Below are 21458 nucleotides of genomic sequence, written 5' to 3'. Positions count from 1 at the left end.
CTCCAGTTCAGGTAGAAGGAGATATGGAATTTGAGGTTAAAAGGTTTATGGATTCCAGAAGGGTCAGGGGTATACTCCAGTACTTGGTTCACTGGAAGGGGTATGGGCCAGAAGAACAAACTTGGGTTCCTGCTTATTCTGTCCATGCTAATCGTTTAGTTAAAGTTTTTCATATGAAGTTTCCTTTGAAACCTAGCCCGAGGTTTAAGGGTCCGGTGGCCCCTCATAGAAAGGGGGGTACTGTTAGGAAATGTACGTCAGTTTAAGATTGTCATGACTACTAGCCAAGCTTCTGGGTGTCCCTGGTTTTGAGATGCAGAGCCAATCTCATTTCTCTGTCTGCAACCTATCAGGGCCAAGAGTGGAGTAGTTGAATCTGTTCAGTTTTCTCATTGTTGCCTTGTGATTTTTTTTGTGTATGCATGTGTCTGATCAAGCTCCTGGTTACTCCCTGTATCACCTTGACTATTTGCACTTTCAGTATCTCCTGGTTTTGTACTCTGCTTGCTGATTACACCTCAGGCTTGTTTTGTTATCCGTTCTGGTATTGCCTGCAGTTGCACGACCTGTCCAACACTGTATTCTGTAAAAGCAACCTGGGTTCTATGCAGCCAAGTCCAACCTGTCTTGTGGTGGGCTCTGGTGAAGACCATAGAGTAACCTTAGATCTAGCCGAAAGGGTTCAACACCATGAAACTGGCAGTCGTTCCAGCTGCAACTCCGGTTGAACCTAAAATGAACTTGCCTGATAGTTTTTGCAGTGATTGTAATTGCTGATTTACCTGCATGCTTGATATAGACAGTCTCCAGCTGTCTTTGGGGAATTGCTTGTATAGCAATTCCATAACCGTACACTCTGGTTAAATGCTCAAGTAGTGATTTCTTGGCATGTGGAAGTCAAAAGTGATGAAAGAGTAATTTGTTTGAAAAAACGGGACCCCATACGGCGCTGCTACTCAGGAACGAATACAGTAGTAGTTTAGAATTGATACTTTATTGTAGGCTACGCGTTTCAATGCCGCACCGGCATCTTCCTCAGGCCACAAACATTGTAGTCTGAACAACAGCCCTTAAATACACCACGCGGGAGAAAAAAACCGCCAATGTAGACAGGGTTAAAGTGCAAGATGACGTAATCACTGTGAACAGTTCAAATAAGACAGGTACACAAAGTAATCCAATAGTATATAATGCTAATTTAAACTAAAATCGGCAGAGTAGAAATAAAAATACGGTATGGGATCTTACAATAAGAAAAAAAGGGGGGGGGGGGGAAATTGCAAACAATCTATAAAACATTAATATCCATATCAATGAATTTAAACAGTTGCTAAAACACAATAAAATATACAGAAGTTTAGCGATGTATCGTACTTGCAGTATTTCGCGGTAATTCACCATTTAATTAGGATGAAAACGAATTAAAAGAAAATAAACTGAATAAGTGAAAATCATAAAAACTGCTATTGAACCCATATAGCTGGGAACTCAACTGGACGTAGAAACCATAAAAATAGTGTATATTTCAGTGAAAAAACAACAATCAACCATTAAGTTGATCTGAATGTCATTTATATTTTTGTTTCTAGTAATTAACCTATGGAATAAAATAAGAACATTCCATCATATAAAGATGTAGGGGTCAAGTAATTAATTTGGATGAAAGGGAGGGCTATTTTGGACAATCTAAAATATGATTAAAGATAAAAGTTTAAAAGCTCAAGAAAAATACAGAAGTTTAGCGATGTATCGTACTTGCAATATTTCGCGGTAATTCACCATTTAATTAGGATGAAACCGAATTAAAAGAAAATAAACTGAATAAGTGAAAATCATATGATTTTCACTTATTCAGTTTATTTTCTTTTAATTCGTTTTCATCCTAATTAAATGGTGAATTACCGCGAAATATTGCAAGTACGATACATCGCTAAACTTCTGTATTTTTCTTGAGCTTTTAAACTTTTATCTTTAATCATATTTTAGATTGTCCAAAATAGCCCTCCCTTTCATCCAAATTAATTACTTGACCCCTACATCTTTATATGATGGAATGTTCTTATTTTATTCCATAGGTTAATTACTAGAAACAAAAATATAAATGACATTCAGATCAACTTAATGGTTGATTGTTGTTTTTTCACTGAAATATACACTATTTTTATGGTTTCTACGTCCAGTTGAGTTCCCAGCTATATGGGTTCAATAGCAGTTTTTATGATTTTCACTTATTCAGTTTATTTTCTTTTAATTCGTTTTCATCCTAATTAAATGGTGAATTACCGCGAAATACTGCAAGTACGATACATCGCTAAACTTCTGTATATTTTATTGTGTTTTAGCAACTGTTTAAATTCATTGATATGGATATTAATGTTTTATAGATTGTTTGCAATTTCCCCCCCCCCCTTTTTTTCTTATTGTAAGATCCCATACCGTATTTTTATTTCTACTCTGCCGATTTTAGTTTAAATTAGCATTATATACTATTGGATTACTTTGTGTACCTGTCTTATTTGAACTGTTCACAGTGATTACGTCATCTTGCACTTTAACCCTGTCTACATTGGCGGTTTTTTTCTCCCGCGTGGTGTATTTAAGGGCTGTTGTTCAGACTACAATGTTTGTGGCCTGAGGAAGATGCCGGTGCGGCATTGAAACGCGTAGCCTACAATAAAGTATCAATTCTAAACTACTACTGTATTCGTTCCTGAGTAGCAGCGCCGTATGGGGTCCCGTTTTTTCAAACAAATTACTCATTCACATTGCGGTGGTCCCTCAAAGATTGACCGGCTGGGATCTCGGCAGCAGCACTCATCCATCACTTATCTACCTTTTACCCGCTCCTGACATTTTCACCTGTGGTAAGCCTCCATCTGTCAAACTAAGTTTGTTATATCTTGGGCTTACTCACACTATGTGGCGCCGTGCTTTTCTCTCTCAAATCTCTAAAAGTGATGAAAGGTTCCCTTTAAATTGTTCTCCTTATTTTCCATTTTCAGATAACAAAGGCCTGGATTTAAATTGTATTGTCTATGAATATCTGCAGTTGAGTACAGAAGTGAATTAGGGCGGGTTCACACATGGCGGAATTTCACTTAAATTCCGCTGCGGACACTCCGCAGCGTTAATCCGCAGCGGAGCCGTTTCTCCATTGACTTTCACTTTAATTTAGCAGTGTTCGTTTACACGATGCGTACAATTCCGCTGCGGAGCATAGGCTGCGGAGCGGAATTTGGTGTCCGCAGCATGCTCTGTCTGTTGCGGAGCAGTGGCGGACTGGTTGCGGACTCATGGCGGAATTTCTCCATTGACTTCAATGGAGAGTCAAAATTCCGCAATGAAGTCCGCAGATCTTATGTGTGCTGCGGAGCGTATTGTTTTTACTACCATGACATTTCTTCATTCTGGCTGGACCTATGTATTTCTAGGTCTACAGCCAGACTGAGGAAGTCAATGGGGCTCCCGTAATGACGGGAGCGTTGCTAGGAGACGTCTGTAAATAGTCACTGTCCAGGGTGCTGAAAGAGTTACGCGATCGGCAGTAACTGTTTCTGCACCCGGGACAGTGACTACCGATCTCAATATACATGTATCTGTAAAAAAAAATATAAGTTCATACTTACCGAGAACTCCCTGCGTCTGTCTCCAGTCCGGCCTCCCAGGATGACGTTTCAGTGTAAGTGACGGCTGCAGCCAATCACAGGCCAAGCACAGGCTGCAGCGGTCACATGGACTGGAGCGTCATCCAGGGAGGTCGGGCCGGATGCCGAAAGAGGGACGCGTCACCAAGACAACGGCCGGTAAGTATGAATTTCTTTGACTTTCACTAGGGAAAGTGCTGTCCCTTCTCTCTATCCTGCACTGAATAGGGAGAAGAGAAGCACTTTTCCTGCAGTCCGCAGCGGCCAGTCCGCATCAATTTTCTGCACATTTTGTGCAGATCCGCTGCAGAATCTGCAACGCAGATTCTGTGCGGCATTGATGCGGACAGTTGCGGAGGAATTCCGCCATGTGTGGTCATGCCCTTAAACATAATGTCACTGCATAAACCCAGTCTCAGAATTTCAATATTTTAAAGAAATTATTGATTTGAAGCTTATTTTACAATAAAAATGTAAATGTACTTAAAATCTAATATTTTTTTTCCTGATTTGTAGATTGGATAGTTTTGATGAACTTGGACCTTTCGATTTTAAAACATCTCCTTCCTGGTCAAATAAAAAGTACCTGGGTAGTATTTCTATCATTTTAATTTTACAATATTTTTTAAACATATCTTTAAAATGGACGTTTTATAAAGAAATTGTACATTCAATAGGACCAGTTATTGCCACAGACAGCTGGATCTTGTCCAGACAGTAAGGCAGGGTTCACACGACCTATTTTCAGACGTAAACGAGGCGTATTATGCCTCGTTTTACGTCTGAACATAGGGCTACAATACGTCTGCAAACATCTGCCCATTCATTTGAATGGGTTTGCCGACGTACTGTGCAGACGACCTGTTATTTTACAGCTGTCAAATGACGACGCGTAAAAATACAGCCTCGTCAAAAGAAGTGCAGGACACTTCTTTGGACGTTTTTGGAGCTGTTTTCTCATAGACTCCAATGAAAACAGCTCCAAAAACGGACGTAAAAAACGCCACGAAAACGGCGCTAAAAACGCCGCGAAAAATGCGAGTTGGTCAAAAAACGTCTGAAAAGCAGGGTCTGTTTTCCCTTGAAAACAGCTCTGGATTTTCAGACGTTTTTGGTCACTACATGTGCACATACCCTAAGTATCACAGATATGTCCTTCCCTACCTTTTGCTTAAATTTGGTTAAAGGGGTTATCGAGGGCATGAAAGGTAAGTATTGCTTTTTTGGATTATTTATTTCATTTCCAGCCCCTAATAAAAAAAAATTCACATCCCAGATAACCCCTTTAAGGACTCCAATTTCTCATGAAATAAATTCAATACAATATCGCGACATGCTAGCAAAATTCTTGACAGGCTGCAATTCACATCACAACCACTGGGTGACCACACATATAAATACATATAACATAGACATCTTGTGACAGAGGATTGCAAAATCATGTTTTTGTTTTTTTTTTCAAACCTGGCCATCCCAGAATATGTTGATATATGAGGAAAGGTAAGGAAGGACACATCTGTAGACACATATAGCATAGACATCATATAACGTAGTATCACAAAATCATGTTTTGTTCAAAGCTAGTCATCTCAGGATATATTGAACTATGATCTCAGGAAATATTGAGCTATGAGAAACGGTGTTTTATGGATAAGGACAATTTGGAAACTCATTAAAATAGTTTTTTTTCTTGTATCTTAGAATTAAATTCCTAAATATCCTCAGTGTATTGTACCAGTGGTTACCATCAGTAAGTAAGGCCCTGCAGGTGTATAAACTAACAATGTTCCTAATTAGTGTATTGAATCCATAATTACGTAAAACTTTTGATATACAGTATACACTCCTCAATATTGAAATTGCAGCACCAAAAATGGTGGATATCACAGGATCGATAGACACGTTATTGATATGCAAATGATAAAAAAAAATGGAAACAAAATATTCCAAACATCTTGATTTATTTAGCATCGAGTATGAGCACCATGCGCAGAAATACACGCACTTACACGCCTTGGCATGCTATCAATGAGGTTATCAATGGAGGTCTGAGGAATGTTAAGCCACACTGAATGCACTTGGGCACACAAACAAGAATGGCTGCTGGCAGCACTCTTTGCAATTGCCAACCAATAACGTCCCAGATGTGCTCGATGGGAGACAAGTCTGGAGACACTGCAGGCCATGGCAGCACATTTAGGCCACGCAGTCTGCTCACAGTAAAACGAGCTACCTGTGGCCTGGTGTTGTCCTGTTGAAAAACGGCTTCTGGGACACTTTGGAGAAATGGCCATAATGTACCACTGGTTCCACTACCAAATCAATGTAACGCAGAGCTATTATTCTACCTGAAATTAAACTAGAGGGGTCCGGCTGTACATTATGACACCCCACACCATAATCCCGGGAGTAGGACCGGTGTGACTTTTCCTTTTGTAGGCCACTTCATGGCGTTGCCCACGTGATCTCCAGACCAATCTCTGGCTATCATTGCATCCGAGACAAAAGCGGGACTAATCGCTGAAAAGGTAAGACCACCAATCCAGCCTTCATTGATGTCTTGCTGTGCACCATGATAGCTTTTGAGAGCGGTGGTGTGTGGTTAATGGAACACCTATAGCTGGACATCTGGCTCGTAGCCCAATGTCGTGCAAACGCATTTTGATGGTTTGTTTCGACATTGGTTGCCAACTTAGGCTTGGGATGTGACATGCAATTTCACGTGCAGTACAGATTGAATCATTACACACCATTCTTTCAATCAGATGATCCGTCCGGGCAGAAGTTCGTCTCCGTTCACCTCTTGCTGTTATTCCCGTTTGTTGTTGTTCTCCCAACCTCCGCGGCACGCAACATTGAACAGTGCTGACATCTCGGCCTAGGCGCATAGCGATCTGCCGGAGTGATAACCCAAGGTCTCTCAGTTCAAGGATTCTGTCCCTCTCAGTTTGCGACAAGTGGCGATAACTGCACATCGACAAACAGGAGGCATTGCACATTACACACTACTGCTTTTTGAGGTTTCATGTGGCTAAAGAAACTTTGCTTTCAATCTGGCTGTTATGCCCCTCCTACATGCCACAGTTTGGAGCTAGGTGCTTCAAAATTTGATAATTTGCAAATTTTAGCAACACATGCTACTACCTCGATTTGCATAACCTTACGGCTTGCCCTTCTTGGTGCTGTCATTTCAATGTTGAGGAGTGTATGTTGGTCTTACCGACTTATTTGTGTAAACAGAATGGCTTTCCAGTTTAACCCTTTTTAAAGAAAGCTAAGTAAACTTATTAGACAATCATTTTATTATTCAATTAAATTTTTTTATTCAATTAGTTATTCTTTTTTATTTTGTCAACTCTATGTACCTCCTGTAAGGACATTAAACAAAACCAGTGACTAGTACAGGTGTCCTATAAAATAATCCATCTATATAATGCCTTATGAAAGCTGGTAGATACAATGCAACCACAAAATCAGAAATGACAGCCATATTGGCAGCTCAGAAACTGATAATATATTTTTTATTTTGTCATTAACAATGTGAAAATGTACCATTTTTTGCTGATAAAATGTATTATCTGCTTGGTGACATCTGCTGTATATATAGGGGTTAGTGCATCCGCGGTACATGTACCGTACAATGTCCCCCATTAAAAATGCGTTATTATGTCAAAACGTATAAAGAATAAATAAAAGGTTTGCATAATTAGTATTGCTGCCTCCGTAACATCCTGAACTATCATCATGTTATTTAACTTGCAAGATGAATGCCGTAAAGTAAATACCATGCCACAATTGCTGTTGATTGTTCTTCCCACTTCATGAAAAACAGAATGAAAAGCGATCAAATAGTTGTATGTAACCCAAAATAGAAATGTCAACTTGTCCTGCAAAAAACTAGCCCTCACACAGGTCCATCAAAAAGAAAAAGAAAAAAGTTATACTGTACGTAGCTCTCGGAATATGGGGACTCAAAACCATGATATTTTTTAAAATAATCGTTTTCATTTTGCAAAAGTATTAAAAAGATAAATATATATATATATATATATATATATATATATATATATATATATATAAACTATATAAATTTGGTGTCACCGTAATACTCCTGGCCTGCAGAATCAAGTTGAAATAATTTATGCTACAGGATGAACTCCGTAAAAATGAAACACAAAAAGCAATGGCGGAATTGCTGTTCTCCTTCTTAAATTTTTTTTAAATAAAAGTTATATGTCATATGTACCCCAAAACAATGCAACTCATCCCACAAAAATAGCCCCCCATATGTCAATGTCAGAAAAGTGTAAAAATTATGCCCCTCAGAATGCAGGGATAAAAAAAAAGGCCCAATTACCTATGTCATCCACTGGTCTCTAGAACGGGGGCCCCAAACCCCGTTCCTTCTCACTGCGCAATCACAGTGAGTAGAATTTTTAATGGAATGGTGATCGTCCATTCAATGTCTAAGGAGCCAGGGAAGACAACAGAGTACAGTGCTCAGCTGTTTCCGTCACTCCCATAGACTTTGAACTGAGCGGCAGCGCACATGTGTGACCACAGCTTCCTTTTCATAATCCTCCTTACTGCGATCACGCAATGAGGGAGAGAGATCGGGACCCCCGTTCTAGAGATAATGGGGGTCCCAGGGGCGGGGTCCTCAGCAATTATTAATTTATCACCACGTGTGGATAGGTGATAAATGTTAATTGTGGGAAGAACCCTCTAAGGGGTTAAAGCAATGATACTGAATATTCCTGGCATTCCACATTTCATATAATTGGTGTTAGGGGCAAGTTATCTGGATTTGCGGCTGACCATACATTTAAGACGAAAAGATTTCGGTGAGACCGGTCGACCATCTTTTGTGATAAGGGTGTTCTGATTATTCCCCGACAGCAGATGTCGAGGGAAAGAAGGATTCGGCATGTTGGACTTTAACATGCCTGATCCTATGTTCTCACAGGACATAAGCCGCCACTCATTGAGAACGTCAGAGACGAGTGTGCATTTGTATAGGGGGTTGGGAGGAATAGCTATCGGCCAAACAAGCATTTGGCCGACAACTATCTAAGGTGTATGGCCCCGTTCGAAGTCAAAATATTTCTGAACACTTTTACTAAATTCATGAAATTTAAAATGTTGAAATGTTGTAAATATAATATAATTGTTTTTCCTTTTAAATGTAGCAAATTTGATTTCCCTGGAAAGCACATTTGTGGTTAGCAGCATCCTATTTGCTTTGGTTGTGGAGGAATGGATTTGGGACTATGCTTGCACAGTAACTGTAATTCATATTACAGTTGCATCCCTAGGTAAGACATAATGGAATTTACAAAATACTACAGCCATTTCTGAAGTAACAAATTCTTTATGTGATATATTTTATCTATTGCAAAAGTAGAAACAATACTTGTTTATAGAGACCATTAGTCATACAAATGTATTGCCAGTTTGTTTGCATTAAACAGTAAGAAAAGTACTCTTGAAACATAACTGCTTTTATAGGGATACCTAGGGCAAATAGACATCGTATTCAGTGCTATTTTAATACATTATTGGGCCTCGCAGACATCTACTGCAATTATTCCCAACCTTAGTACCATGAGGGAAAACTACTAGACACTTTTTTCCACTTCAAGGAACCCCTTATGCCATTATATAGTTGTCTAGCCCTCTATTCTGGCTTAGATGTATAGACTGTTTTGCCAAGCATTTTATTTTATTTTTAAATTCTTTTATTTTTATGTGCTACATGAAAAAGCTACGTACACGAAATAGATAAAGAGACAAATTATATTCCCTGTCTCGTAAATCAGTTTAATCATGTACAAATAATAAGTACAGCACATACATTATGTAAATGACAAAAAGGAAAACTATATAAAAAGTATTCCCTAAGTTTAGAAGACTAAAGTCAGTGAAAACACTAAACAATCAATGGCAAAGCGGTTATAGTGCTTGAAGGAGAACAGCATTATTCATGTCCATTTAGTGATGTGTCTCTAAATTTAATCCACGGATCCCACAGTGTTAAGACCTTCTCGGTTCCCAGCTAGCCTGCTCCTTTGTCCTGTCCACCTGGTTTATTTTTTCAGTCCATTTAAGCAGCGTTGGGGGCTTGAGGGAGCGCCAGGCAAGTGGAATACAGAGTTTGGCAGTCATTATCAAGAATGTGCACAAATTATGTCTAGAGAGACAAAATAAAGGGGTTGGGTCCAAATTAAAATCAGAGCAAGCCTTAGAGCAGGGGTCTCAAGCACGCGGCCGCGGGCCACATGCGGCCCCTGCGGCTGTCATCTGCGGCCTACGGGACACAGGGCCGCTAGTATCGGCTCTGCTCCGAGACTCTGGAATTCCCTGACATCGCTGTCCACATATGAACAGCGATGTCTGGGGCTTCCCCAGAGCCGGAGTCCCGGGCAGAGCGCTGGTGTCGGCTCTGCTCCGGGATTCTGTGGAATTCCCTGACATCGTTGTCCACATATGAACAGCGATGTCTGGGGCTTCCCCAGAGCTGGAGTCCCGGGCAGAGCGCTAGTACAGGCTCTGCTCCGGGACTCTGTGGAATTCTCTGACATCGCTGCCCATATATGGACAGCGTGTCAGGGTCTTGCCAAGAGCGGAGCAGAGCGCTGGTGTCGGCTCTGCTCCTGGACTCTGTGGAATTCCCGACATCGCTATCCATATATGAACAGCGATGTCTGGGGCTTCCCCAGAGCCAGAGTCCCGAGCAGAGCGCTGGTGTCGGCTCTGCTCCGGGACTCTGTGGAATTCCCTGACATCGTTGTCCACATATGAACAGCGATGTCTGGGGCTTCCCCAGAGCCGGAGTCCCGGGCAGAGCGCTAGTACAGGCTCTGCTCCGGGACTCTGTGGAATTCTCTGACATCGCTGCCCATATATGGACAGCGTGTCAGGGTCTTGCCCAGAGCGGAGCAGAGCGCTGGTGTCGGCTCTGCTCCTGGACTCTGTGGAATTCCCCGACATCGCTATCCATATATGAACAGCGATGTCTGGGGCTTCCCCAGAGCCGGAGTCCCGAGCAGAGCGCTGGTGTCGGCTCTGCTCCGGGACTCTGTGGAATTCCCTGACATCGTTGTCCACATATGAACAGCGATGTCTGGGGCTTCCCCAGAGCCGGAGTCCCCGGGCAGAGCGCTAGTACAGGCTCTGCTCCGGGACTCTGTGGAATTCCCTGACATCGCTGCCCATATGTGGACAGTGTGTCAGGGTCTTCCCCAGAGCGGAGTCCCTGGCAGAGCGCTAGTATCGGCTCTGCTCCGGGACGCTACGGAATTCCCTGACATATCTGCCCATATATGGACAGTGTGTCAGGGTCTTCCCCAGAGCGGAGTCCCGGGCAGAGCGCTATTATCGGCTCGGCTCCGGGACTCTGTGGAATTTTCTGACATCGCTGCCCATATATGGACAGTGTGTCAGGGTCTTCCCCAGAGCGGAGTCCCGGGCAGAGCGCTATTATCCGCTCTGCTCCGGGACTCTGGGGAAGCCTCTGACATCGCTGTCCATACATTGACAATGATGTCAGGGGCTTCCCCAGAGCAGGAGTCCCAGTGATGTCAGGAGCACAGCTGGAGTCCCAGGAAGAGCCTACTAGCGCTCTGCCTGGGACTACAGCTCTGGGCAAGCCCCTGACATCACTGTGGCAGCATCTGCAGAGGGCACTGTGGCAGCATGTACAGAGGGCACTGTGGCAGCCTGTACAGAGGGCACTGTGGCAGCCTCTACAGAGGGCACTGTGGCAGCCTCTACAGAGGGCACTGTGGCAGCCTCTACAGAGGGCACTGTGGCCTCCTCTACAGAGGGCACTGTGACCTCCTCTACAGAGGGCACTGTGGCCTCATCTAGGGGTGTGTTGCATTATCTACAGAGGGCACTGCGGCAGCATCCACAGAGGGCACTGCGGCAGCATCCACAGAGGGCACTGCCCAGTCTTGACATGTGTGCTAACTGAGCCGCCGGACTGCATTTAGTGACACTTAAACTGGAAAGCTGGATTGTTGAAATAAGCACGTGGAGAAATATCTTAAATTTTAAACCTAGCGCTATTATAGTAATGTAGTATTCTTATTATTATAGTAATATAGTGTTATAGTAGTTCAAATAACGAATTGATTAACAATAATTTTGTATTGTATCAAATTTGAAAGTGATGCGGCCCGTCAACTTTCCATTTTTTCTATATGCGGCCCACTTACCCGGCCGAGTTTGAGACCCCTGCCTTAGAGCAAGGTTGGCAATGCAAATTTTCCTAATAGCTTTTTCTTTTAAACTCTAAAAGTCTTGCATTTTCTGGCATTTCCACCAGATTTAAGTGTAGCTACCTGGCCCCATGCCATATCTCCGACAGACATTCTGTGACATTAAATTTATTTTATATAAGAAATCTGGTAGGTTGAAACTCTTCCATCCAAACTGTAAAAGTAACAGTGCTTGGGGTTGCTGTGTTTTGGGGAACCCCTGATAAGATTCCAGAGAACAGCTGGGTGAGAAACGTTGATCTATTGTATGTCATGGATTACTCCCTAAACATAATTTCATTGATACTGGGTATTTTAAATTCCAGGGATCACAACTTGGCAGTGTCAGTTGGCGTTGAGTGCCTCATTGTGACAGGAGGAATGTCTCAGTAAATCAACCAAGAACAAATTCTATCATTATTATAATTATCATTTTTATTATTAATATTTATTTTAAAGCGCCATTAATTTCAGGTTGCTGTACATATGAAAAAAACTGTTTTAGTACAAAACATAAGAAAATAAAAACAGCAAGTACAATAAACATGAGCTTAAATTAATGACAGACTGGTACAGAAGGAGATAGGCCCCTGCCTGTGGGGACTTACAATCTACAAGGTAAGGGGGAAGGAGACAGTAGGCAGGAGCGTAGCTAGGGGGGCAGGCGGGGCATGTGCCCCGGGCACAATTTAGAGGGGGCGCCAGCGCCACCTCTTCCTGCACTATAATTGTACCTGTGTCTATAGGACACAGGTACAATTAGAAGCAATAAATGGCCGGGTACGTTCCGTATCCGGCCATTCAAGCGATATCGCGCTTATGTCGCTGAAAGGCGCTGGCTGACAGGGAAAGTTATTCTGCCCAGCCAATCAGCGCCTTTCATAGACGCTTCGTTCAACCCCCAGGAGACCTGCGCAGAAGAGAGCAGGTCTCCATTGCTGCCGGACGGCATGGGAGAGGGATTAAGGTGAGTTTGAATAGTTTGTTATTTTATTGTAATAAAAAAGTGTGTGGCATTATCTACAAGGGGGGCTTTAACTACGGGGTTGGTTTATCTACAGGGGGGGCTTTATCTATGGGGGGCTTTATCTATGGGGGGCATTATCTATGGGGGGGGGCTTTATCTACGTGGGGCTCTATCTACAGGGGGGGCTATATACTGGGGTGGGCTATGTATGGAGCATCATATACAGGGGTGGGCTATATCTACAGGGGGGCTATATACAGGGGTGGGCTATCTATGTAGCACTATATACAGGGGTGGGCTATATCTACAGGGGGGCTATATATACGGGGTGGGTTATCTATGGAGCACTATATACAGGTGTAGGCTATATCTATAGGGGGGGCTATATACAGGGGTGGGCTATCTATGGAGCACTATATACAGGGGTGGGCTATATTTACAGTGGGGCTACATACAGGGGTGGGCTATCTATGGAGAACTATATACAGGGGTGGGCTATATCTACAGGGGGCTATATACAGGGGTGGACTATCTATAGAGCATTATATACAGGGGTGGGCTATATCTACAGGGGGCTATATACAGGGGTGGGCTATCTGTGGAGCACTATATACAGGGGTGGACTATATATGGAGCACTATATACAGGGGTGGGCTTTATCTGAAGGAGGGCTATATACAGGGGTGGGCGCTCTGTGGAGCACTATAGGGGAACTATATGTGGGACACTATATACAGGGGTGGGCTATATGGGGGCACTATTTACAGGGAGCTCTATGGCAGGCACTATCTACAGGGGGCTCTATGGCAGGCACCATCTACAGGGGCACAGTGTGTGTGTGCGGGACACAGTGTATGGTGCTATTATAATTAGAGGTGCAGTATATGGCGCTATTATATTTAGGGGCATAGTGTGTGGTATAATGAGAACTTTATCTTTATTTATAGGTATAGAAATGTCGGAAAAGTGAGAAGCTGAAAACATCTGAGAGGTAAACTGCAGAAATGGGCTGTGACCGGGAGAAGTCAACATAGAGGTCTGGACCGGATGGAGAAAAAGAACTAGAATCTGAGACGTCACCGGTGAGTCACTTAATGTAGATGTTTATTCTGACTCTAATCAGTACTGTTGTCACTGTATGATCTGCAGCGAGATGATGGGTGGTATGATTATGATATGATTTATTTTTTGTGAAACAGCATCTCCCAGCATATCCTTCTCATTGTTCGGGCCATGCTGGGAGCTGTAGTTTTACGCCGTACAAACCTATACGGCAGGGGTTGCACTAAATTGAGCTGTATTTGTGCTGGTGTTGTATTTATGTACTGAGATTTGTTCTGGTGCTGTATATATGTACTGAGCTTGGTTCTGGTGTTGTGTATAGAACTATAATGCTTGTAAAATGTACAAATGCTTTTATGCTCGAGTTACATAAAAAAAAATGTGGAAAAGAAATGACATGTCATTGATTGGTAGAGAAAACAAACACGGCGAGGGGGAAGGAAATGTCAGGAAAGAGGTTGGGGGGGAGCCAAACTGAATCTTTGCCCCGGGTGCTGGAGAACCTAGCTATGCCTCTGCAGTAGGTGAGAGTAGAAGATACTGATATGATAGTGTAGCGGCTGCATAAGCTATTCAGCACCTGGTAGGCTGCCACTGTACACAGCTTAAGCAGCTAAAGCAATGATCATATGGAACCATATGTGTAAAGGATTTGCCTGACACAGCTTCTGCAATCAGTCTGCACCTGCTCCTATGTCTGTGAGACTGACTCCATCTTCCACCACTCAGGATGGCAGGCTTATGAGTGGGAGAGCCTATCACAGCCTGGCCAGACGGAGCTATCTCCCGCCCACTGTCTATTTATACCTGCCTTTCCTGTTCCTCCTTTGTCTGTGATTCTTCTATGCTTGTTTTTCTGGCTTGCTGCTGCTGCTTGTACTACTCATCCTCTGCTTATTATTGACCTTGGCTTTCTGACCACTCTCCTGCTCAGCGTTTTGTACTTTGTCCTCTCCTGGTTTGACTCGGCTCCTTCACTACTCTTGTTGCTCACGGTCTCTCCCGTTTCCCTAGCTTCTGTGTACCCTTGTCTGTTTGTCTGTCTTGCCCTTACTGAGCGTAGGGACCGTCGCCCAGTTGTACCTCGTCGCTTAGGACGGGTCGTTGCAAGTAGGCAGGGACTGAGTGGCGGGTAGATTAGGGCTCACCTGTCTGTCTCCCTACCCTGTCATTACATAATCACAGGCCCATATACCTAGTCTACCCTGGTCCCTGACATATCTATGGACCCCCTTGAGACCCTGGCTCAGCAGATGCAGGGCCTCTCCCTACAGGTCCAGGCCCTGGCTCAGAGGGACAACCTGCATGATGCTTCCCTGATAGTGCCCCCCACCTCACCTCTTGAACCCCACCTCAAGTTGCCTGACCGGTTCTCAGGGGACCGGAAGACTTTTTTCTCCTTTCGGGAGAGTTGTAGGCTCTATTTTCGCTTAAAGCCCCACTCCTAAGGTTCTGAGAGCCAGCAGGTGGGTATAATTATGTCCCGGCTCCAGGACGGGCCCCAAGAATGGGCCTTCTCCTTGGCTCCTGTCGCCCCTGAACTTTCCTCCGTTGATCTTTTCTTTTATGCTCTCGGGCTCATTTATGACGAGACTGACAAGACTGCCTTTGCCGAGAGTCAGCTGGTGACCTTACGTCAGGGTAAGAGACCTGTAGAGGAGTATTGTTCTGACTTTAGGAAGTGGTGTGTAGCTTCTCGGTGGAATGACCCTGCCTTGAGGTGCCAGTTTAGATTGGGTCTGTCGAACGCCCTGAGAGACCTGCTAGTTAGCTATCCCTCTGCTGACTCCCTAGATCAGGTTATGGCTTTAGCGGTACAACTTGACCGACGTCCCAGGGAACGACGACTTGAACGTTTTTGTGTCTTGTCCTCTGACTCCCCCATGATGCCTCCCGAGGTTCCGTTGCTTCGTTCTTCCACGGAAGACTCGGATGTACTTATGCAACTCGGGGCCTCCGTGTCCCCCCGACAACGTAGGGAGTTCCGCAGGAAGAATTGTCTCTGCTTCTACAGTGGGGATGACAAACATCAAGTGAACAACTGTCCTAGGCATAAGCATAAGCAGCCGGAAAACTTCCGCGCCTAAGTGATCATCGGGGAGGTCACTTGGGCGCACAGGTATTTCCCGTATACATGAAACCTAATAAGATCTTGCTTCCCTTTCAGGTCTCTTTTTACGGTAGGTCTGCCATCGGCAGTGCCTTTGTGGATTCAGGGTCTTCTGCTAATATTATGTCTGTGGAATTTGCTATGTCTCTAGCCATGCCATTGATTGATTTGCGTAAACCTGTCCCGGTAGTGGGTATCGACTCCACTCCTCTTGCTAATGGTTATTTTACACAGCATACCCCTGTTTTTGAACTCCGTGTTGGCTCCATGCATTTGGAGCAGTGCTCTGTACTGGTGATGCAGGGATTATCGTCTGATTTGGTTTTAGGCATTCCCTGGTTGCAGTTGCCTAATCCCATGTTTAACTGGAATACTGGGGATCTTACCAAATGGGGTAATGAATGCATGACGTCATGTTTTTCTGTTAATTCTATTTCTCTCCCTGAGGAGGTGAACACTCTACCTGAGTTTGTTCAGGACTTCGCTGATGTTTTCTCTAAAGAGGCCTCCGAAGTGTTACCTCCTCATAGAGAATACGATTGCGCAATCGATTTGGTACCAGGAGCTAAGCTCCCTAAGGGTAGGATATTCAATCTCTCTTGTCCCGAACGTGAAGCCATTAGAGAGTATATCCAGGAATGCCTGGCAAAGGGTTATATTTGCCCCTCTACTTCTCCGGTAGGTGCTGGCTTCTTCTTCGTAGGGAAGAAGGATGGTGGTCTTAGGCCGTGCATCGACTACCGGAAATTGAATAAGGTCACTGTAAGGAACCAGTACCCCCTTCCTTTGATTCCTGATCTCTTCAATCAGGTTCAGGGGGCCCAATGGTTCTCTAAGTTTGATCTACGGGGGGCTTATAAACTTATCCGCATCAAAGAGGGGGATGAGTGGAAGACTGCGCCCAAAGGTCATTTCAAATACCTCGTCATGCCCTTTGGGTTGTGTAATGCTCCCGCGGTCTTCCAGAATTTCATAAATGAGATTTTAAAGAGACTACCTGGGGGTATTTCTTGTAGTGTAACTTGATGATATACTTGTGTCTTCCAAGGACTGGTCCTCCCACATTGAGCATGTCAGGAAGGTGCTCCAGGTCCTTCAGGAAAACAAACTGTTTGCTAAGACCGAAAAATGTGTATTTGGGGTGCAAGAGATACAATTTTTGGGTCAAATCCTCACTCCTCATAAATTCCGCATGGACCCCGCCAAGGTCCAGGCTGTGGCGGAATGGGTCCAGCCTGCCTCCCTGAAGGCGTTACAGTGCTTCTTGCGATTCGCTAATTATTACAGGAGATTTATTGCTAACTTCTCGGTCATCGCTAAGCCTCTTACGGATCTCACTCGCAAAGGTGCTGATCTCCTCCACTGGCCTCCTGAGGCTGTCCAGGCTTTTGAGGTCCTTAAGAAGAGCTTTATCTCGGCCCCAGTGCTGGTTCAGCCCAACCAAATGAAGCCGTTCATCGTGGAGGTTGATGCCTCCGAGGTGGGAGTGGGTGCTGTCTTGTCCCAGGGTACCAGGTCCCTCACTCATCTCCGTCCCTGTGCCTACTTCTCCAGGAAGTTTTCGCCCACTGAGAGTAACTATGATATTGGCAACCGCGAACTCTTAGCCATTAAATGGGCATTTGAAGAGTGGCGCCACTTCCTGGAGGGGGCTAGGCACCAGGTAACGGTCCTTACCGACCACAAGAATCTGGTTTTCTTAGAATCTGCCCAGAGGCTAAACCCGAGACAAGTTCGATGGGCGTTATTTTTTACCAGATTCAACTTTTTGGTCACCTATAGGGCTGGGTCTAAAAATATTAAGGCTGACGCTCTGTCACGTAGCTTCATGGCCAGCCCTCCTTCGGAGGAAGATCCTGCTTGTATTTTGCCTCCAGGTATAATCATTTCCTCTATTGATTCTGATTTAGGCTCCGAAATTGCGGCTGATCAAGGTTCAGCTCCCGGGAACCTTCCTGAGAACAAGCTGTTTGTTCCCCTGCAACTCCGGCTAAGGGTACTTAGGGAAAATCATGACTCTGCACTATCTGGCCATCCAGGCATCCTGGGTACCAAGCATCTCATTGCCAGAAACTATTGGTGGGCTGGGTTGCTTAAAGACGTTAAGGCCTACGTCGCCGCTTGTGAAGTTTGTGCTAGGTCCAAAGCTCCCAGGTCCCGACCAGCGGGTTTACTATGTTCTTTGCCCATTCCTCAGAGACCTTCGACCGATATCTCCATGGATTTTATCACCGATTTGCCTCCATCTCAAGGCAAGTCGGTGGTGTGGGTTGTAGTAGACCGCTTCAGCAAGATGTGCCACTTTGTGCCCCTCAAGAAACTACCCAATGCTAAGACGTTAGCTACCTTGTTTGTCAAACACATCCTGCGTGTCCATGGAGTTCCTGTCAATATTGTATCTGACAGAGGGGTACAATTTGTTTCATTGTTTTGGAGAGCCTTCTGTAAAAAGTTGGAGATTGATCTGTCCTTCTCCTCGGCTTTCCATCCTGAAAATAATGACCAAACGGAGAGGACTAATCATTCTCTAGAACAATATTTAAGGTGTTTTATCTCTGATTGTCAACATGATTGGGTCACCTTCAGTTCCCTCGCTGAATTTTCCCTTAATAACCGGGTCAGTAACTCGTCTGGGGTCTCCCCCTTTTTCTGTAATTTTGGGTTTAATCCACGGTTCTCCTCCGTTTCACCTGGTAGTTCCAACAATCCCGAGGTAGATGTCGTTCATCAGCTGTGCACAGTCTGGGCCCAGGTTCAGAAGAACCTTGAGGCGTCCCAGAGAATACAAAAGACTCAGGCATATAGAAGACGTTCTGCTAACCCCTTGTTTGTGGTCGGGGATCTGGTGTGGCTATCTTCTAAAAATTTGCGCCTTAAAGTCCCATCCAAGAAGTTTGCTCCCCGTTTATAGGGCCGTACAAGGTCATTGAAGTCCTTAACCCTGTCTCCTTCCGACTGGACTTGCCCCCGTCTTTTCGAGTGCACAACGTCTTTAATGCCTCCCTCCTTAAATGCTGCTCCCCGTCCTTGGCTCCCTCGAGGAAACCTCCGGTCCCTGTTCTCACCCCTGAGGGGGTGGAGTTCGAGGTGGCCAAGATTGTGGACAGCAGGATGGTCCAAGGCTCCCTCCAGTACCTGTTCCATTGGAGAGGATACGGGCCTGAGGAGAGGACTTGGGTACCCGCCCAGGATGTTCACGCTGGGGTATTGCTCAGGAGGTTCCACTTTCGTTTCCCCAATAAACCAGGTCCACCTAGAAAGGGTCCGGTGGCCCCTCATAAAAGGGGGGGTACTGTAAAGGATTTGCCTGACACAGCTTCTGTGTCGACGCCCGTGGGCAATCAGTCTGAACCTGCTCCTATGTCTGTGAGACTGACTCCATCTACCACCACTCAGGATGGCAGGCTTATGAGTGGGAGAGCCTATCACAGCCTGGCCAGACGGAGCTAGCTCCCGCCCTCTGTCTATTTATACCTGCCTTTCCTGTTCCTCCTTTGCCTGTGATACTTCTATGCTTGTTTCCTGGCTTGCTGCTGCTGCTTGTACTACTCATCCTCTGCTTATTATTGACCTTGGCTTTCTGACCACTCTCCTGCTCAGCGTTTTGTACTTCGTCCTCTCCTGGTTTGACTCGGCTCGTTCACTACTCTTGTTGCTCACGGTGTCTCCGTGGGTAGCTGCCCCGTTTCCCTAGCTTCTGTGTACCCTTGTCTGTTTGTCTGTCTTGCACTTACTGAGCGTAGGGACCGTCGCCCAGTTGTACCCCGTCGCTTAGGACGGGTCGTTGCAAGTAGGCAGGGACTGAGTAGCGGGTACATTAGGGCTCACCTGTCTGTTTCCCTACCCTGTCATTACAATATGCCTGAAATACATATAAACAGATGGACAGAAAATGCAGAAATACAGTTAGAAAGGGAAACAGTGACGGAAATGTCTTTTACAAACAAATACATTTAATGAACATACAGATTGACCGAGAATTAGATCCAACTTACATTTAACCGGTTCCCGACCGCTGGCCGTATTTATACGGCCAGCGGTCAGGGTCTCTAAAGTCCGGCGTATAGACTATTTACGGCGGCACTTCAGAGACTGTGCACGCGCGATCGCGTGCACACAGCTCTGTGCCCTGGCTGTTGCTAACAGCCATGGGCACTGGGCAGAATGTCATGGGTCAATCTTTTGGCCCCTGAACATGTGATCGCTGTGACAACCAATCACAGCGATCACATGCATTTCTGCATAGAAAACAGTGTGCACGCGATCGCGTGCACACAGCCCTGTGCCCACGCTGTTACCAACAGCTCTGGGCACTGGGCAGAGTATCAGCGACCACATTTGTTTTATTTTGACTTTTCTGGCAGTAAATCTCCTGCCTCTTTTCTTCTCCTCAAACATTGTTTCAGTTTGAGGAGAAGAAGAGACTCGGGAGAATTGCTGCCAGAAGATTACAGTTACACAAAAAATACAGTTACACTCTAAAACATTCTCTGTATAGATAGATTTCTATCTATCTATACAATCTATCTATCCATCTATCTTTTTTTCTATATATCTACCTTTCTATCTTTTATTCTATTAGAATAGGCAGGTAGGGAGTATATAATTATATATATATCCAGATATATATAATATATATAGCAATAGCGGTTTATTTTTTTGTTAGCGGTAGTGTAGATATATATAGCTGTTAGTTTGTGTGTTTTATATAAAAAAAAAAAAAAAAAACAAAACAATTTGTTTAGTTAGTGTTAGTGTTAGTTACGTTATGGCGAGGAAGTTGTTTAGCGCCGAGGAGGCATACGCCATGCTGTGGTCTGAGTCGGAGACCGCATCAGAGATGGCGTCCGAGATGGAACCTGTTTTAGGTAGTGACGATGACAGCGTCACTTCAGGTTCATCTTCAGGGGACGTTGTCCCTGATGCAGTTGAAACTGCAGAACTTGAAAGCGCAGGGCCAAGTAGCGCTGTAGCACGGGACAGCCTGGTCCCTTCAGTCCAGGCTCTTGTATGGGCACCTGCCCCATCTTTTGGGCCTAGAATCCACGGATTTACTGCCACTCCTGGCATAACCGTGGACAATACACATTTTGTCCAAATGGATTACTTCCATTAATTTATAACGGACGACATCCTAAATCAGATTGTCCACGAAACAAATTTATATGCCACTCAATATATAAGGCAGAAACCTTCATCCACCCATGCCAGAGATTGGACGCCCACCAATTTGCTGGAATTAAAAAATTTTTTGGGGCTCACCCTAAATATGGGTATTGTCAAAAAGCCCTCCATTAGGTCTTACTGGTCAACAAGACCCGCCCAAGCCACCCCAGTATATTCTGCAGTAATGCCCAGGTCTCGTTATGAGACAATAATGAGGTTCCTCCACTTCAATGACAACGCACAGGCCC

General features: G+C 44.6%; 1 protein-coding gene across 1 annotated transcript in view; it reads left to right on the top strand.

The window, feature by feature from the left end:
• Positions 1-21458, top strand: part of TMEM244 (transmembrane protein 244) — a 158029-nt gene that overhangs the window by 126957 nt on the left and 9614 nt on the right. The window contains exons 3-4 of the mRNA XM_075863716.1: positions 4161-4234; positions 8834-8959. Of these exons, the coding sequence (XP_075719831.1) occupies positions 4161-4234; positions 8834-8959 (200 nt within the window). The remainder of the gene's footprint in view (positions 1-4160; positions 4235-8833; positions 8960-21458) is intronic.

The sequence above is a fragment of the Rhinoderma darwinii genome, chromosome 4 (assembly GCF_050947455.1).
Source record: "Rhinoderma darwinii isolate aRhiDar2 chromosome 4, aRhiDar2.hap1, whole genome shotgun sequence".
In the NCBI taxonomy this organism is placed as follows: domain Eukaryota; kingdom Metazoa; phylum Chordata; class Amphibia; order Anura; family Rhinodermatidae; genus Rhinoderma; species Rhinoderma darwinii.
Note: the sequence above shows the minus strand (reverse complement) of the source record. Positions and strands in the feature narration are given on the sequence as shown.